At 57.8% G+C, this 12,784-nt stretch overlaps 3 protein-coding genes and 1 long non-coding RNA gene across 7 annotated transcripts; 3 read left to right on the top strand and 1 right to left on the bottom strand.

Moving 5' to 3' along the window:
• The first annotated feature begins 308 nt into the window (after positions 1-308).
• On the top strand, positions 309-2,355 carry RPL27 (ribosomal protein L27). Its single transcript, XM_053965427.1, has 5 exons — positions 309-414; positions 514-596; positions 731-900; positions 1,468-1,578; positions 2,266-2,355. Exons 2-5 carry the CDS (start codon positions 516-518, stop codon positions 2,312-2,314), a joined length of 411 nt encoding a protein of 136 aa, XP_053821402.1. The 5' UTR covers positions 309-414; positions 514-515; the 3' UTR covers positions 2,315-2,355.
• A 260-nt stretch (positions 2,356-2,615) lies between these two features.
• Positions 2,616-6,006, top strand: IFI35 (interferon induced protein 35). The gene is made up of 9 exons (XM_053965377.1): positions 2,616-3,133; positions 3,209-3,283; positions 3,545-3,700; positions 4,029-4,136; positions 4,401-4,545; positions 4,739-4,869; positions 5,032-5,221; positions 5,494-5,600; positions 5,722-6,006. The coding sequence occupies exons 1-9, from the start codon at positions 2,726-2,728 to the stop codon at positions 5,911-5,913; spliced, it is 1,512 nt and encodes a 503-aa protein (XP_053821352.1). The 5' UTR covers positions 2,616-2,725; the 3' UTR covers positions 5,914-6,006.
• LOC128800340 (uncharacterized) lies at positions 4,308-5,791 on the bottom strand. 2 transcript variants are annotated; one of them, XR_008434949.1, is made up of 4 exons: positions 5,706-5,791; positions 5,453-5,594; positions 5,191-5,308; positions 4,308-4,407 (listed from the first exon to the last, which is right to left on the bottom strand). It is a non-coding gene; the product is annotated as an uncharacterized LOC128800340 (long non-coding RNA). The 2 variants fall into 2 exon arrangements; XR_008434948.1 differs by having other exon boundaries at positions 5,453-5,504; positions 5,635-5,724.
• A 196-nt stretch (positions 6,007-6,202) lies between the features above and the next one.
• Positions 6,203-12,522, top strand: LOC128800259 (uncharacterized). 3 transcript variants are annotated; one of them, XM_053965344.1, is made up of 5 exons: positions 6,203-6,453; positions 6,962-7,065; positions 7,980-10,856; positions 11,194-11,402; positions 11,856-12,522. In XM_053965344.1, exons 1-5 carry the CDS (start codon positions 6,276-6,278, stop codon positions 11,923-11,925), a joined length of 3,438 nt encoding a protein of 1,145 aa, XP_053821319.1. In that variant the 5' UTR covers positions 6,203-6,275; the 3' UTR covers positions 11,926-12,522. The 3 variants fall into 3 exon arrangements, with proteins under 3 accessions (XP_053821319.1, XP_053821320.1, XP_053821318.1); XM_053965345.1 differs by having other exon boundaries at positions 7,980-8,943; positions 9,376-10,856; positions 11,194-12,522; XM_053965343.1 differs by having other exon boundaries at positions 11,194-12,522.
• The last annotated feature ends 262 nt before the right edge of the window (positions 12,523-12,784 follow it).

Raw genomic sequence — 12,784 nt, forward strand, 5'->3', positions numbered from 1 at the left:
GGCGGACACCGGCACCGTCGTGCCCGGGGAGGGGGCGGGTGAGGCGGGCACGGCACCGTCGTGCCCGGGGAGGGGGCGGGTGAGGCGGGCACCGGTACCGCCGGGGCGGGGGTGGCTGAGGCGGACTCGGCACCGCCGGGGCGAGGAGGGGGCGGGTGAGGCGGGCACCGGCACCGCCGTGCCCGGGGAGGGGGCGGGTGAGGCGGGCACCGGCACCGCCGTGCCCGGGGAGGGGGCGGGTGAGGCGGACACGGCACCGCCGGGGCGGGGGTGGCTGAGGCGGACTCGGCACCGCCGCACGGTGCCGGCAGCCGCTCCCGGCGACGCGGCGGAAGTGACGCAGGGGAGCCGAGTAAAACCCGGGCGCAGCGTTGCCTTTGCCTTCCGGCCCAGCGCCATCGCCGCGGAGCCTCGGTGGGTGCGGGCGGGCGCGGGATCCGCCGCCATCCGCGGGGGTGGCGGCCGGGGCGAGGGTGGCGGGCACGGTCTGACTGCCGGCTGCTGTCTCCGCAGAGATGGGGAAGTTCATGAAGCCGGGGAAGGTGGTGCTGGTGCTGGCCGGCCGCTATTCGGGGCGCAAGGCCGTCATCGTGAAGGTGAGCGTTGGGCTGGGCCGGCGGGGTCGCGCCGTCCTGCCGGGGCGAGCGGGAGCCCGGGGGGCGGTACGGGTGCGGGGCCCGCGGGGCCCCGGCTCCTCGGTGCTACCGCCGCCGCGGCCGGTTTGTTTCAGAACATCGACGATGGCACCTCGGACCGGCCGTACAGCCATGCCTTGGTGGCCGGCATCGACCGCTACCCGCGTAAGGTGACTGCTGCCATGGGCAAGAAAAAGATCGCTAAAAGGTCCAAGATCAAGTCCTTTGTGAAGGTTTACAACTACAACCACCTGATGCCCACCCGGTGAGTGCTGCTGCCGGCAGGGGTCTTGGCTGCTTTCGTGGTTCTTGTATTCTCTGCTGAACACTGAGAGTTACCAAGGCTGTTAGTGCCGTGGTATTTGTGCCGTGAGTGAATGTGAGGCTCAGGCTCTGCAAAAACAGGGAGTTGGGGTCTGAGGCTGAGTGGAAATATTAATGAACTTTTGGGATGAGGCAGCTGGCTCTTATTTCAGCCACACTGATCCTCCCTTTGCTCAGGGGGTGTTACAGCAGGTGAGCAGTTTGAGACAGCTGCGAGGGTCTGGAGCCGGCAGAGCCATTTCTTACTGTGCCTCAGAGCTCCCAGAGCGGCTCCCAGGCACCACATGGAACAGAGCTGCATATCCCTCAGAAAGGATGTGGCTGTTTCTTTTATAGGCTGAACTGAGACTGCTTTAGTGGTTTGGTGATTCCTGAACTGAGGAGACTTAACGAGCTGTAACTCCTTGACCGAGCACTAGAATGAGTGTTTGACAGATCCTGGCTCCGCTTGGTTTTCAGCCCTGTGCCAGGTACCATGTCCCTTTTGAACTGTTCTGCTCTCTCCCAGGTATTCTGTGGATATTCCCCTGGACAAAACAGTGGTCAATAAGGACGTGTTCAGGGATCCCGCTCTGAAACGCAAAGCAAGACGTGAAGCCAAGGTGAAATTTGAGGAGAGGTGAGTTGGGAGTTTGTCTCTTCAGTGGTGTTGGTGCTCTTAGCCAGTATGAAAGGTTGGTGTCGCTGTGCTGCAGTCTGCATTTCCAAGTTGGCACTTCCAACCCGGCTTCTTTTTGTGTGTGTTTGTTGAGTGTGTTCTTTTTATCTCTGTGTGTGTGTGCACCATCGTGCCACAGGATGATGTGACAGGATGCTGCCAATTCATCCTCTCTCTTACCACTGGGCTGGGTGGGCCAGGGTGGTGCTGACGCTTTGTGTGGGAGTGCTTGGGTTTCTGCTCTTTCTTTATGGTTTTCTGTTCAGAAGCTCCTTCAGAGGAAGGAGCTGTGTGGCCTCAGTGGGACGCAGTGTCTCAGGCAGCCCCTGAGCTGTTCTCCAGGGGCATCTCCCCCTGCCACACAAGGTGTCCAGTGGGATGGCCGTGTCCTGTGCTTGTGCCCACTGAGGTGGAAATTGCCACAGTGCAGGTGTCCTTCATGAGAAATCTGGACCCTGAAATCTGACTTTTGCTGCCCTTGGAATTTCAATATTTAAAGTGGATTTAGTTGTAGCCCAGGCCATAGAGCAGGTGAGTTGCCTCTGGGTGAGTTAGGTGCTACATTCTGTCTGTCTGGGGCAGCTCAGGTACAGGTTTGGTGCTGTTACCTGCTAGTGCACGTCCTGTAACCTGTGTGTTCTCTTTCAGGTACAAAACTGGCAAGAATAAGTGGTTCTTCCAGAAGCTGCGATTCTAAGGGTGTAACGAGGTTGCATCAATAAATGTTTATTAAAAATCGTGTATTTTTTTGTTATTTAAAAACAAGCACTGGCCTTTGTGGTGTGGTCATGCTTGCTCTGTGTCTCTAAGAGCTGAGAAGGCCATTTCAGTCCAGGTGAGCGTCAATACGTTTGTGAAGCCTTGTGCAGCCCGAGCCATGGGTGCAGGTGTCACCTCTGGGACTGCTCCAGGTGTGGCCAGGGCTGTGCTTCCCTTCTGCAGCTGCAGGGTGCTTGATGTTCCTGCCACAGCGCAAATCTCTTATTCCCAAAACTGGGGTGATCCCTGTGAAAAAAAGGATGAGAGAGGGAAGGCAAATGGGTGATTCCGGGTTAGGGCTGAGTGTTGAGTGACCTTTGTGTGTTGGATTTCAGCTTCCCAAAGGGCGATGCTGGCTGCTGCCCGCCCGGGGAGCAGGGGCTGGGTCGAGTTTGTTTCTATATTTAGTAGCTGGTCCTTTCGGAAGAGCTTATTTCCGTGTTTAGTAGCTGGTCCGTTGCTGGCAGGCCAGGTGGGTGCTCACGGAAGGCGAGTTAGGCGGGGCGGAGATGGGGGAAGAGAGGGTGATGAGGTAGGTATCGGACGGGGCTGGGCGGGCCCGGCCTTCCACCGCCGGCGGGGCTGCGCTCGGAGGGGCCGGGGCGGGGCGAGTTCGCGAGAACGAAAGCGAAAGGCGAGAGCGGACGCGGGGTACCCGGTAGCACGGTCCCGGCGGCCAGGGCAGGACGGGGCTCCCCGCGGGACCGGGGCTCCGGGCCGTGCTGCCGCCAGCGCCGCGGGGATGGATTCGGAGGAGGTGAGGAAGAGCCGAGCCACGGGGACCGGCGGGCGGGGCGCGGCGCGGCGCGGCTGAGACCCCTCCTGTCTTTAGGAGTCCTTCGTCCGGTTGCAGGACGTCGGCTCGGAGAGCCCCGAGCAGCTCCGGCAGGAGATCGAGCGGTGCAAGGTGGGTCTGGCTGCGCCCGAGAGGGGTTGGCCGGCAGCATTCCAGCTGGCCGGGTTCCCCCCGGTCGGCCCTGGCCAGGAGCTCGAGTGTCTTCTCCAGGACTACGAGTCAGAGGCGGCAGAGAGGAGCAATCCCATGGAGAGGGGAGCCTGTTCGAGGGTCCAGGCTCATTCCCACAGGCACAGCCTGTGCCGGGTTGGGTGGCTGGTGGGGGTGACACAATGTTGTCAGGGTCTTGCTCTTTGATGGTGCTTCTCACAGGAGCTTTACAGTGTTCTGGAGCAAGAGCGTGCAAAGCTACAAATGGCCAAGGAAGCTGCACAGCAAAGGACACAAGAGCTAAAGAAAGAAGGAGAACTTCATAAATTTTTTGAGCAACAACTGTCTTTAAATGGAGATGAAGAAAGAGCTCACCAGGTCAGTGTTCAGTGGATATCTTAGGTTTGGAAGAGTGGCAGGGGCTGCATGATGCAGGTCACTGCTCTGAGATCACTTGCTTGAGATCCAGTGGAGATTTCATGGGAAGCATAAGGCCTTTGCCGAGAAGTGAGACAGTGCTGCAGCGAGGGGAGGGCAGTCCTCAAAGGAGAGGAACCAGGGCAGAGCTGCAGGCAGTCAAGAGCCAGAGAATGGGCTGGAGCTGTGTGCCCAAGAACAGTGCTGTGCTCAGAACAGAAGTGTACTGCAGCCCCTTCTGTCCTGGTGTTCCCTACTTCCCACTCTTTCCTTCTTTCCTTCCTACCAGATTTTTGCAATAAAGGAGGAGAACAACAGACTGAGGCAGGAGAAGGAGGTTCTGAAAAATAAACTGGAAGAATTGAAGAAGAGGGCCCTCTGGAATGATCCTGTGATGGTAACAGAGTGTGTGTGGGCACTTGGGTCTGCTGGCAAGGGTGCAAGCCTGGCTGGAGAAGCTGCAGGTGAATGCAGCTGGGCACTGTGTGATGACTGGGACAGCTCCTCTGCCAGGGCCAGGAGCTCTGCTCATGGCTTTGGGATTTCAGGCACAGCTAGGAGAGACTGCTGAGGTTCTCCAGCTGTTAATTTGAGCCATGAGTTTATTTCTAATCCGTGGATTGGCAGGGACATGCCCTGTGCAGGGTCCGGTCTCCTCCAGGTGCTGTCTGCCTTGCCGGAAAAGAAAATGATCTTTAAAGGACTCACAGCAAACAAGGAGGACATGAACAAGCTGATGCTCACCCCCTTGATCCACTACCCTCTGCCAGGGGGCTCAGCTCTCATCACCTTTGAGGAGGCAGAGGGTAAGTGTGAGAAGAGCACTGCTCCGGCCAGGTGTCCTCGATCATTTTGGGGCCTGTCCTTTGTTCCCTCCCTGTGCCAGAGTTTGGCACTGCCCCTCTCCCTGCCTTGTGTGGGGCTGTGCCGTGTCCTGTCCTGGAAAGTGCTGGGAGTGGGCAGTCACTCCCCTGTGCTGGGGGCTCTCCCTGCCTGCAGTGGCCCAGAGGATCATGGAGATGAGGGAGCACACGGTGGAGCTGAGCTGTGGGGAGCTGGAGGAGCTCGACCAGTGCAGAGTACGAGTGCAGGCAGTGCCAGTGGACATCCTGCTGCCATCTACCCTGGAGGTAGGGCCCGCAGGTCCCCATGCCATGGGGCTGCCCTCACACACTGCTTCCCCCTCTGAGCCTGCCTCGACCGGGGCACTGCTACCGGCCACACCCAGCACTGCTCCCCTGAGCTCTGGGGCCAGTCCTGCCCTGGCACTGACTGGCTGGTGCCACCCACAGATCAGGCTGACTCAGAGCAGCAGGAGCATCCTTGTGTCTGACTTGCCCAGCCTGGACATCTCCAAGGAGGCACTGCTGGACAAGCTGGAGCTCTTCTTCAGCAAGACAAAGAATGGGGGCAGCGAGGTGGAGAGCAGGGAGTTCCTGCAGGACTCTCACCAGGTGGTGCTGACCTTCACACAGGATGGAGGTGCGGAGGGTGTGCTGAGCTTGGGTGGCTGGCAAGGGTGAAGCAGCCTGACCTGCTCTGGGGGAAATCTCCTGAGAGCAGATGAAGCTGTATTTGAGGAACAGGGAAGGTAGAGTGAGCCTCAGGCTGTCCTGCCTCCCCCAAAGTGCTGGTGTGGGTGAGCTGAGCAGTGAGCTTGGCTGTATCAGCCTTGGTGCCTATGCCAGGGACAGAACCTCCCCTGGAGCTTACCTGGGAGCTGGGCAGCTCAGGCCTTTCCTCTCCATATGCAGTGGCAGAGCCGCTAATTGAAAGAGGACATATCCAGGTGCCCATCGGGAAAGGGAAATACACAATCAAAATATCACCATGCATGAGTGGAGACATCTCTAACCTGCAGGTAAGGACGTGAACCCTGTGCAAGCAGCACCTACCAGCCTGGCTGGGGGCAGCACAGGTCGGGGGGCTCCTGAAGCCCCTCTCCCTGCGCTGCTCTGCACCTCACCCCCTGCTCTGCCCAGCTGCAGCCTTCCCGCTGCCCCAGGACCGTCCTGCTCCTGGGCATCCCGGATGTGCTGAGCGAGGAGTCCATGAGAGACGCCCTGGAGATCCACTTCCAGAAGGCCAGCCGCGGCGGCGGGGAGGTGGATGCCCTCGCCTACGTCCCAGCGGGGCGGACAGGGGTGGCCGTGTTCGTGGAGAGCACGGGCTAGTCCTGGCCAGCCCCGTCAGCCCGAGGCCGAGGAGCTCCGTGCGTCCGTTGATCCGCGGGCACGGGGGAAATTAAAGTGTTCGTTGGGAGCACCCACCGTGTCTGTTGTGTTGGGCCCGGGCGCTGCCTGCAGAGGCCGGGGGAGGCCGGGCGCTCTGAGGGGCCGGGGCGGGGCAGCCCCGCTTTCGCTTTCGTTTCCTCGCGGCGGCGGGGCCGGGGCGGAGGCCGGAGCGGAGCCGAGGCCGCAGAGCCGCAGTGGGAGCGGGCAGCGAGGGCCCGGTGTGGCGAGGCGCGGCAGCCGCCGCCGGGGCTCCCGGGAGGCCCTGCCGGTGTGGCGGGGCCCGGGCAGCCGCCGCCGCGGGCATGGCGGGCCGCACGGTGCGGGTGCAGGGCTTCCCCGCCGAGCTGCCTCCCGACAGGGCGGCCGACAAGCTGACCATTCACTTCCTGCGCTCCCGCAACGGCGGCGGGGACATTGCCAACGTCCGGGTGCTGCCCGGCTCCCTGCCCTGCGCCCTCATCACCTTCGAGGCGCCGGAAGGTAACGCTCGGGGCCTGGCCTGTCCCACCATCCCCAGTCCCACTGTTCCCTCTCCCACCATCCCCAGCCCCCCCTTCCCTGCCCCACCATCCCCAGTCCCACTATTCCCTCTCCCACCATCCCCAGCCTCACTGTTCCCTGTCCCATCATCGCCAGGCCCCCCTTCCTTGTCCCACCATCCCCAGCCTCACTGTTCCCTGTCCCACCATCCCTAGTCCCACTGTTCCCTGTCCCACCATCCCCAGCCCCCCCTTCCCTGTCCCATCATCGCCAGGCCCCCCTTCCCTGTCCCACCATCCCCAGCCCCATGTTACCTCTCCTGCTGTCCCCTGTCCCACCATCCCCAACCCTGACATCGCCTTGCCCACCATCCCCTGTCCCACCATCCCCTGTCCCACCATCCCCTGTCCTGCTGTCCCCAGCCCCACCCTCCCCTGTCCCACTGTCCCCGGCCCCTCCGCTGTCCCTTGGCTGGGCTGACACAGGTCCGCGTGGCTTTTCCCACCAGTGGCCCAGAGGATCCTGAAGGTGAAAAACCACGTGCTGGCAATCGGAAAGACACGGTACCCGCTGGAGGTGACACCACACGCTGCAGAGCTGAGCCCCAATGAGGTACTGAGGGGACATGGCAGCCCCAGCTGCTCCCACACAGACACTGTGCCTGGCAGACAGCTTGAGAAGGGGGACCTCACTGTCTCCTTTCATCTTAATTACACTTAAATCCACTTTCATTCATATTCAAATGAAGATTTTTTTTTTCTGTGCTAATAGCACAGGGACAGGCAGGCAGCTCAGTCATCTGGCATTTGTGCCTGTCAAATAGAGGGTAGTCAGGCTGGAAGAGAACAGGCACTTTTCCCCAGTCCATCTGGTGCCACATGGGGGATCCTGTTAATGCCTCTGCTGTGTCATCAGCTGGACTTACAGTGAATTGTTCCTCTTTCCTTCTCAGGAAAGCTTAGCGTACAGACATGCTGGTGTCTAGGGAGCACTGGAGAGTTCTTGTCTCTTCCTCCAGTCTCAAGAGACTGTGGCTGTAGCCATGTGTCATGTTTTCATGTCTGAGCCCCAAAAACAAGGGCGTGGGAATTAGCCTGGCCTTGCAGACCTTTTTGCAAGCCTGTGGTGCCAAAACTGCTTGAAGATCTGGAGCTGAAGGTCTGCAAAGGCAAGAAAGCAACTTCATTTCAGATGCAGAAACAATAGTGAATTTCTTGGGTTTGGGCTTTTTGAAGAGCTCCCAGTGTGTAGAAATGTGGCCCTATCTCTGTGCATTTTCACCCTTGATTCCTTGTTTGCAGAAAGCTTTTTACAAGTGCACAAGGTCAAGGAGTTACTTAGTCTGGGTCTTTTGGTCCTGTCTGTGTCAGGGTCCATCTCTCTTGAAAGCAGGATGCTGAGGGAGAGAGGTGGAAGAGTGTGTCATCTCTTCTGTCACAGTGATGCAGGGGCCACTTGCCTTCTGTGCCTTTGAAAGGGGTTGGTTTTGGTCCTTGCTCTCTCACTCCCTTGCTATCTACTTGCAGATCTTCATACATGTGAACATGACAATTGACTATGGCAAGCTGCCCACGGGCAAAACCCTCCTGAAGGACTTGCACAAAGAGTACAGCAATATACAGTTCAGCTTCGACTCACAGAATATGCAGTGCATAGTCCAGGGACCATTCACTGAGCTGCAGACCTTCAGCAGAGACCTGCTGGGCAGCCTGAACCTCAAGAGAGATGCCACTGGCCAGATCCTCCTGCCAGCTTCCAGCTGTGAGGCCAAAGGGATGGGAAAGCATGATCACCAGCAAGTGCCTGACTCCACTGAGTCAGCACAAGAGACAGCAAAGCTGCCAAACTGGGACCAGGTGCATGAAATGGCAGCTAAAGCCCCATCACCTCCGAGCTCACTGGGTGGGAAAGCTGTGGAACTTTCGGGGAAGCTGGAGGACTTTTCCCTGTCAATGGACTCGGACATTTACATGTACATGCAGAGGTTCTGTGCTGCTGAGTACCAGGGTGTGCTGCACCAACATCGCGTGGATGTGGTGGATGTCAGTGGCGATGGCATTGCTGTATTGTACCTCCACCCATCTGGAGGTGTGTCTGGGGACACGGATGCCTTGCGACAGGCCCGCCTGGCCCTGCAGCAGCTCTACCAGCAGCTGGAGGTGAGCCTGCGCAAGGAGAAGATTGCTAAGGAAGGGCTGGGAATGGACAGCCAGGCACTCAGGGCTCTGACATGTGAGCTGCAGAAGCTGTATCCCCAGCTGCTCTGCCACGAGGATGTGAAGCAGCTTTATCTTGTCGGAAGCCTTGTTGATGTGTCCAAGGCCAAGGAGTTCCTTGAGGATTCTTTCACCAGGAGAGGTGCTGCACACACAGTTGACATGCTGAGCAACTCCCAGCCCTCTGGCACCACAGAGGCTGCACTAGACCTGGCCAAAGCTCCTGTGCATACTTCAGCCACAAGGCTTAGCCCAAGCAGACCGGAGCTGAAAGGTGAGTTCAAACTAGCTGCCAACTTCAGCACCCTGAAAGCTGACAGGTCTCAGGCTGGCCAGGGCCTCCTGATAAATCAGGACTCTCCACCAGTGGGACAGGTGCAGCTTTCTGGGAAGCATTCATCAGAGATAGATGCTCCTGGTCAGAGTGACCCAAGGGCAGTGACCCAGCAGTCTCAGCCTCCCACCCCTATGACAGATAAAGTTCTGGGGTCAGCAGCAGAGCCTCAGCAGAACGACCCCACAGAAAGGGGCCATGTGGAAGGAGGTGCCAGACTCTCAGGAGAAAAGGTGCTCTTGCCCTTTTCAGGCAAAGAAAACAGCACTTTTCAGCATCCTGAATTCTCTAAAGGCTTAGGTCCCATTGGGTACGACTCCCTCGCTGGCATCAACAGCAACTGTGATGTGACATGGACCTCTTTTGTTTTAGGCTGCAAACCCTCTGCATCCAGCCCTGTGCTGCGACGGTCCAACAGCTTCTCCCTACCAAGGTTAAAGGAAAGCAACAACTCTGAAGACATCAGCAGCAGGTTGAGTGAGGAGATGAGCCTGGACACTCTGCAGTGGTTTTACCTGAAAGATGTCTGCCAAGCCACTATTGATGAGCTGTGCAGGGCTGGAGGGGTGCACATCTTGGAGCGCTACTCTGGGGACTGCACAGTGCTGACGCTGCAGGCAGAAGACAGGAGAAGGCTGCTCCGGGCTAAATGGAAGGTGGAAGATCTTGTGCAGAAGTGCCCTGACTTGGTGTGTCAGAGTGTGAGCTACTCAGAGCTTGCTGTCAGTGGTCCAGATGACAGTGACCTGAATGAACTGTGCAGCCTCTTGCGAGGAAAATCCTTCCAGGTTGGACTCAGCAAAGACAAGTACAAGCTCTATCTTGCCTGCCCCAAGGAAATGCTTCCAGGAGTGGCTGAGGCCTTCCACATGTTTTCTTCTAGGAGGCTCTGTGCCATGAAATCTTCATCCATGTCTCCTGGACCAGAGAGTACAGGGAAATCAAGTGTTATCCAGCCAAGCAGAAGCCAGGACCCAGTGCTGGATGCGGCCCTTCCTGGCAGCCTGAATTCCTTACAGCACCTGAACATCATTGATAAAGTAGACTCTAAACCTGTGCTCAGGGTTTCCTGGTTGCCAGAGGCTGAGGAAAAGAGGTCCCCCAGTCCTTGGAGGTTCCAGCAGGCTTGGGGGCAGGAGGAGGCCAGGGGCTATATTGATTCTGGGTCTGGGAGAGGAGGAAGCAGCATTCTGAGCCTTGGTACATGGGATAAGCCAAGTCCTCCTGGCCTGAGGGAGTTCCAGGAACAGCGGAAGATAAAACTGTCTCTGGGGGAGCCTGACAGCACCCGGCTAAAACAACTCTTGCCAGACAGATTCCAGTTTGCAAGAGACAAGAGCAGAGGAGGCCATGATGAAGCAGTGGGACAGCAGCACTGTCCAGTCCCTGCAGCTGACGAAGCTCCTCACTCTCTGCCCACCTGGCTATCTAGGGCCGTGGCTGCTGAGCCACCCCCAGCTGTGGCCCAACAGGCACCTGCAGCAGAGCCCACAGATCAGGGAAGGACCCAGCTCCCAGGGGGCAGGAGCAATGAGCAGGAGGAGCCTGACCTCCCATCACAGCAGAGAAGAGACCCCAGCCTTGGACAGAAAAGCAGCACGATCCCTCTGGACCAGTGTGATGTTTGCCAGGGCTCAGGTGTGACCTGCCAGGGCTCCTGTGGTGACGCCTTGTGCAGGACATGTTTTGCAGCAGACAGTATGCAGCCAGCTTGCTGTGGATCCTCCTCAGCTGCCCCAGGCTGCAATATCCTGGGGACACTGAAGATCTCCTCCCTGTCTCAGAGCCTGCCTGGATACTATCAGGACCCAACACTTCAGCTTGCTTACAGCATCCCTGATGGCGTGCAGGGGGTAGGTACCACCACAGAGCTTCCCCATCCCGCTGCAGCCCACACGGGGAGATACCTGTCAGGATTGTTGGGGGGAAAAGAGCAGCCACAGCTCCCTGCCCCTCAGGCAAAACAGCAGAGATATTAACCTATGAAAGGCAAAAAGCTCCACAGCAGGTTTTGGAGCAGCTTCCTGCTTCTCAAGAGCATGTGTGACCTCTGGTTTTAGTTGACAGTGACTATCAGCCCATGGGGATCATGGTCATCAGTGTAGTTTTCAAGCTAGACAAACCTTAGAACTCCCCTCTGGAGTCAAAGCACTCCAGCCATTGTTTAAAATGTCTTATTCCTGTTCTAAGGTTGGGCACCCTCGCCCAGGACACCCTTACAAAGGGGGGAATTTTTCTGCCTTCCTGCCTGCTAACAAGGAAGGGCGGAAGACAGCAAAGCTGCTGAAGAGAGCATTTGAATGTGGGCTGACATTCCAGATCAAGTCCTGCAATGGAGAGGAAAGAGTAACATGGGGCCTTATCCCCCACAAAACCTCCTGGGATGGAGGCAAAGCCAGGTATAGCCCAGCTCATTCTAAGCTTCTGGGTGTGGTTGTGGGTTCTTTAGCAGTGGGAGGAGGAGAACCATGGGCTCCAGCTCAACAAATCCTGGCAGGGATGGGTCTTCCACCCTCCTACAGTGGCAGAGTTGGTGCTTCCCTTTGCTTCAGCTTGCAGGGCAGCTATGGCATGGCAAACCAGCCCTGGCACTCTCCAGCTGGAGCAAAAGCCCTTGCCCATCCCACATCCATAAGTGGTGTGGAAACCTGTAATTCCCCATGGACAAGAACTGTGGGCCCTGTTCACTTACAGCCTTTCCCATGCCAGTGCTGGGTATGAGCTGTGCCTGCAGGCAGCAGGACTTCCCCTCTCAGCCCCTGCTGAAAGGGTGGGACAAAAAGAAAAGGCTGCTTCCCACTGTGGTTTTGGCACATCAGCAGGATTTACAGTGCTTCCTCTCTGTCCCACAGGAATGGCTACCCGGATGCCCAGTACCTCCATGAGGTTGGCACAGTTCTCAATAAACTGGGCCTTGTGTGATTCTCCCACAGCCACAACCTGTGGATTCCCTTTGCCTTCTTTTCCTGCTGAGAAAACTGCAGGACAGAGAGAGCTCAGGAAAAAGCAGGTGTTTGTCAAAGGAGCTCCTGCTTTCCCCAGATGTAGCCAGAACTCTGCACATTAGCAAAGAGCAGCACCTCCATCCCTGCTCAGCATGGATCCGTGCTTCCCAGAAACTCCAGCTCCTCTTGGATGCATGTCCTGAAATCACAGAGCTGGTTGCAGGCTGAGCCGCCTTTGCCTTTCAGCAGCAGACACAAACCTGGGCAGGAGTCTGCACCTAGTCCAGCCCCAGCTTCTGGAAGTCTCTTCCACCTCCTGCCACTACAGAGAGGTTCCAGCTCAGCTGCTGCCAGAGCTGGGTCGGAGATGAACTGTCTTTACTGTCAGCTCTTCACACTGACAGCTCAGGCCCCAGCAGACAGCCCCATGCTCCAGCCCCTCCCCAGCACCTGCTCTGAGGCCAGCAGGTGACCTGGTGCTCTCTTGAGGAGAGCATGAACAGCTTTCAGCACCCACAGCAGTTGCCTCCAAGGGACAGTCTCTGTGCTGACAAATAAACAGGATTTATTCTCATGTTTGGTAGTGGCTGTTCATGCTGTGTCTACCCTCAGCCCAGGCACCCACTTCAGTCCCACCTGGCTACTGACACACCCAGATATGAAGTGCAGAGCCCAGCTAAAGGCTTCACAAACAAAACCCCCCATGGCTGCCCTCCAGGACGAGTGTCAGGAACAACACTCAAGCCAGCAATTAACAGTTGTCACTGAGAGCAGAGGCATCTCCTCCTGCTGGGAGCATTACACTTTGTCAACTGAATCTGCTGCGGGCAGAGGGT

This window comes from Vidua chalybeata, chromosome 26, assembly GCF_026979565.1.
Source record: "Vidua chalybeata isolate OUT-0048 chromosome 26, bVidCha1 merged haplotype, whole genome shotgun sequence".
NCBI classification, from domain to species: domain Eukaryota; kingdom Metazoa; phylum Chordata; class Aves; order Passeriformes; family Viduidae; genus Vidua; species Vidua chalybeata.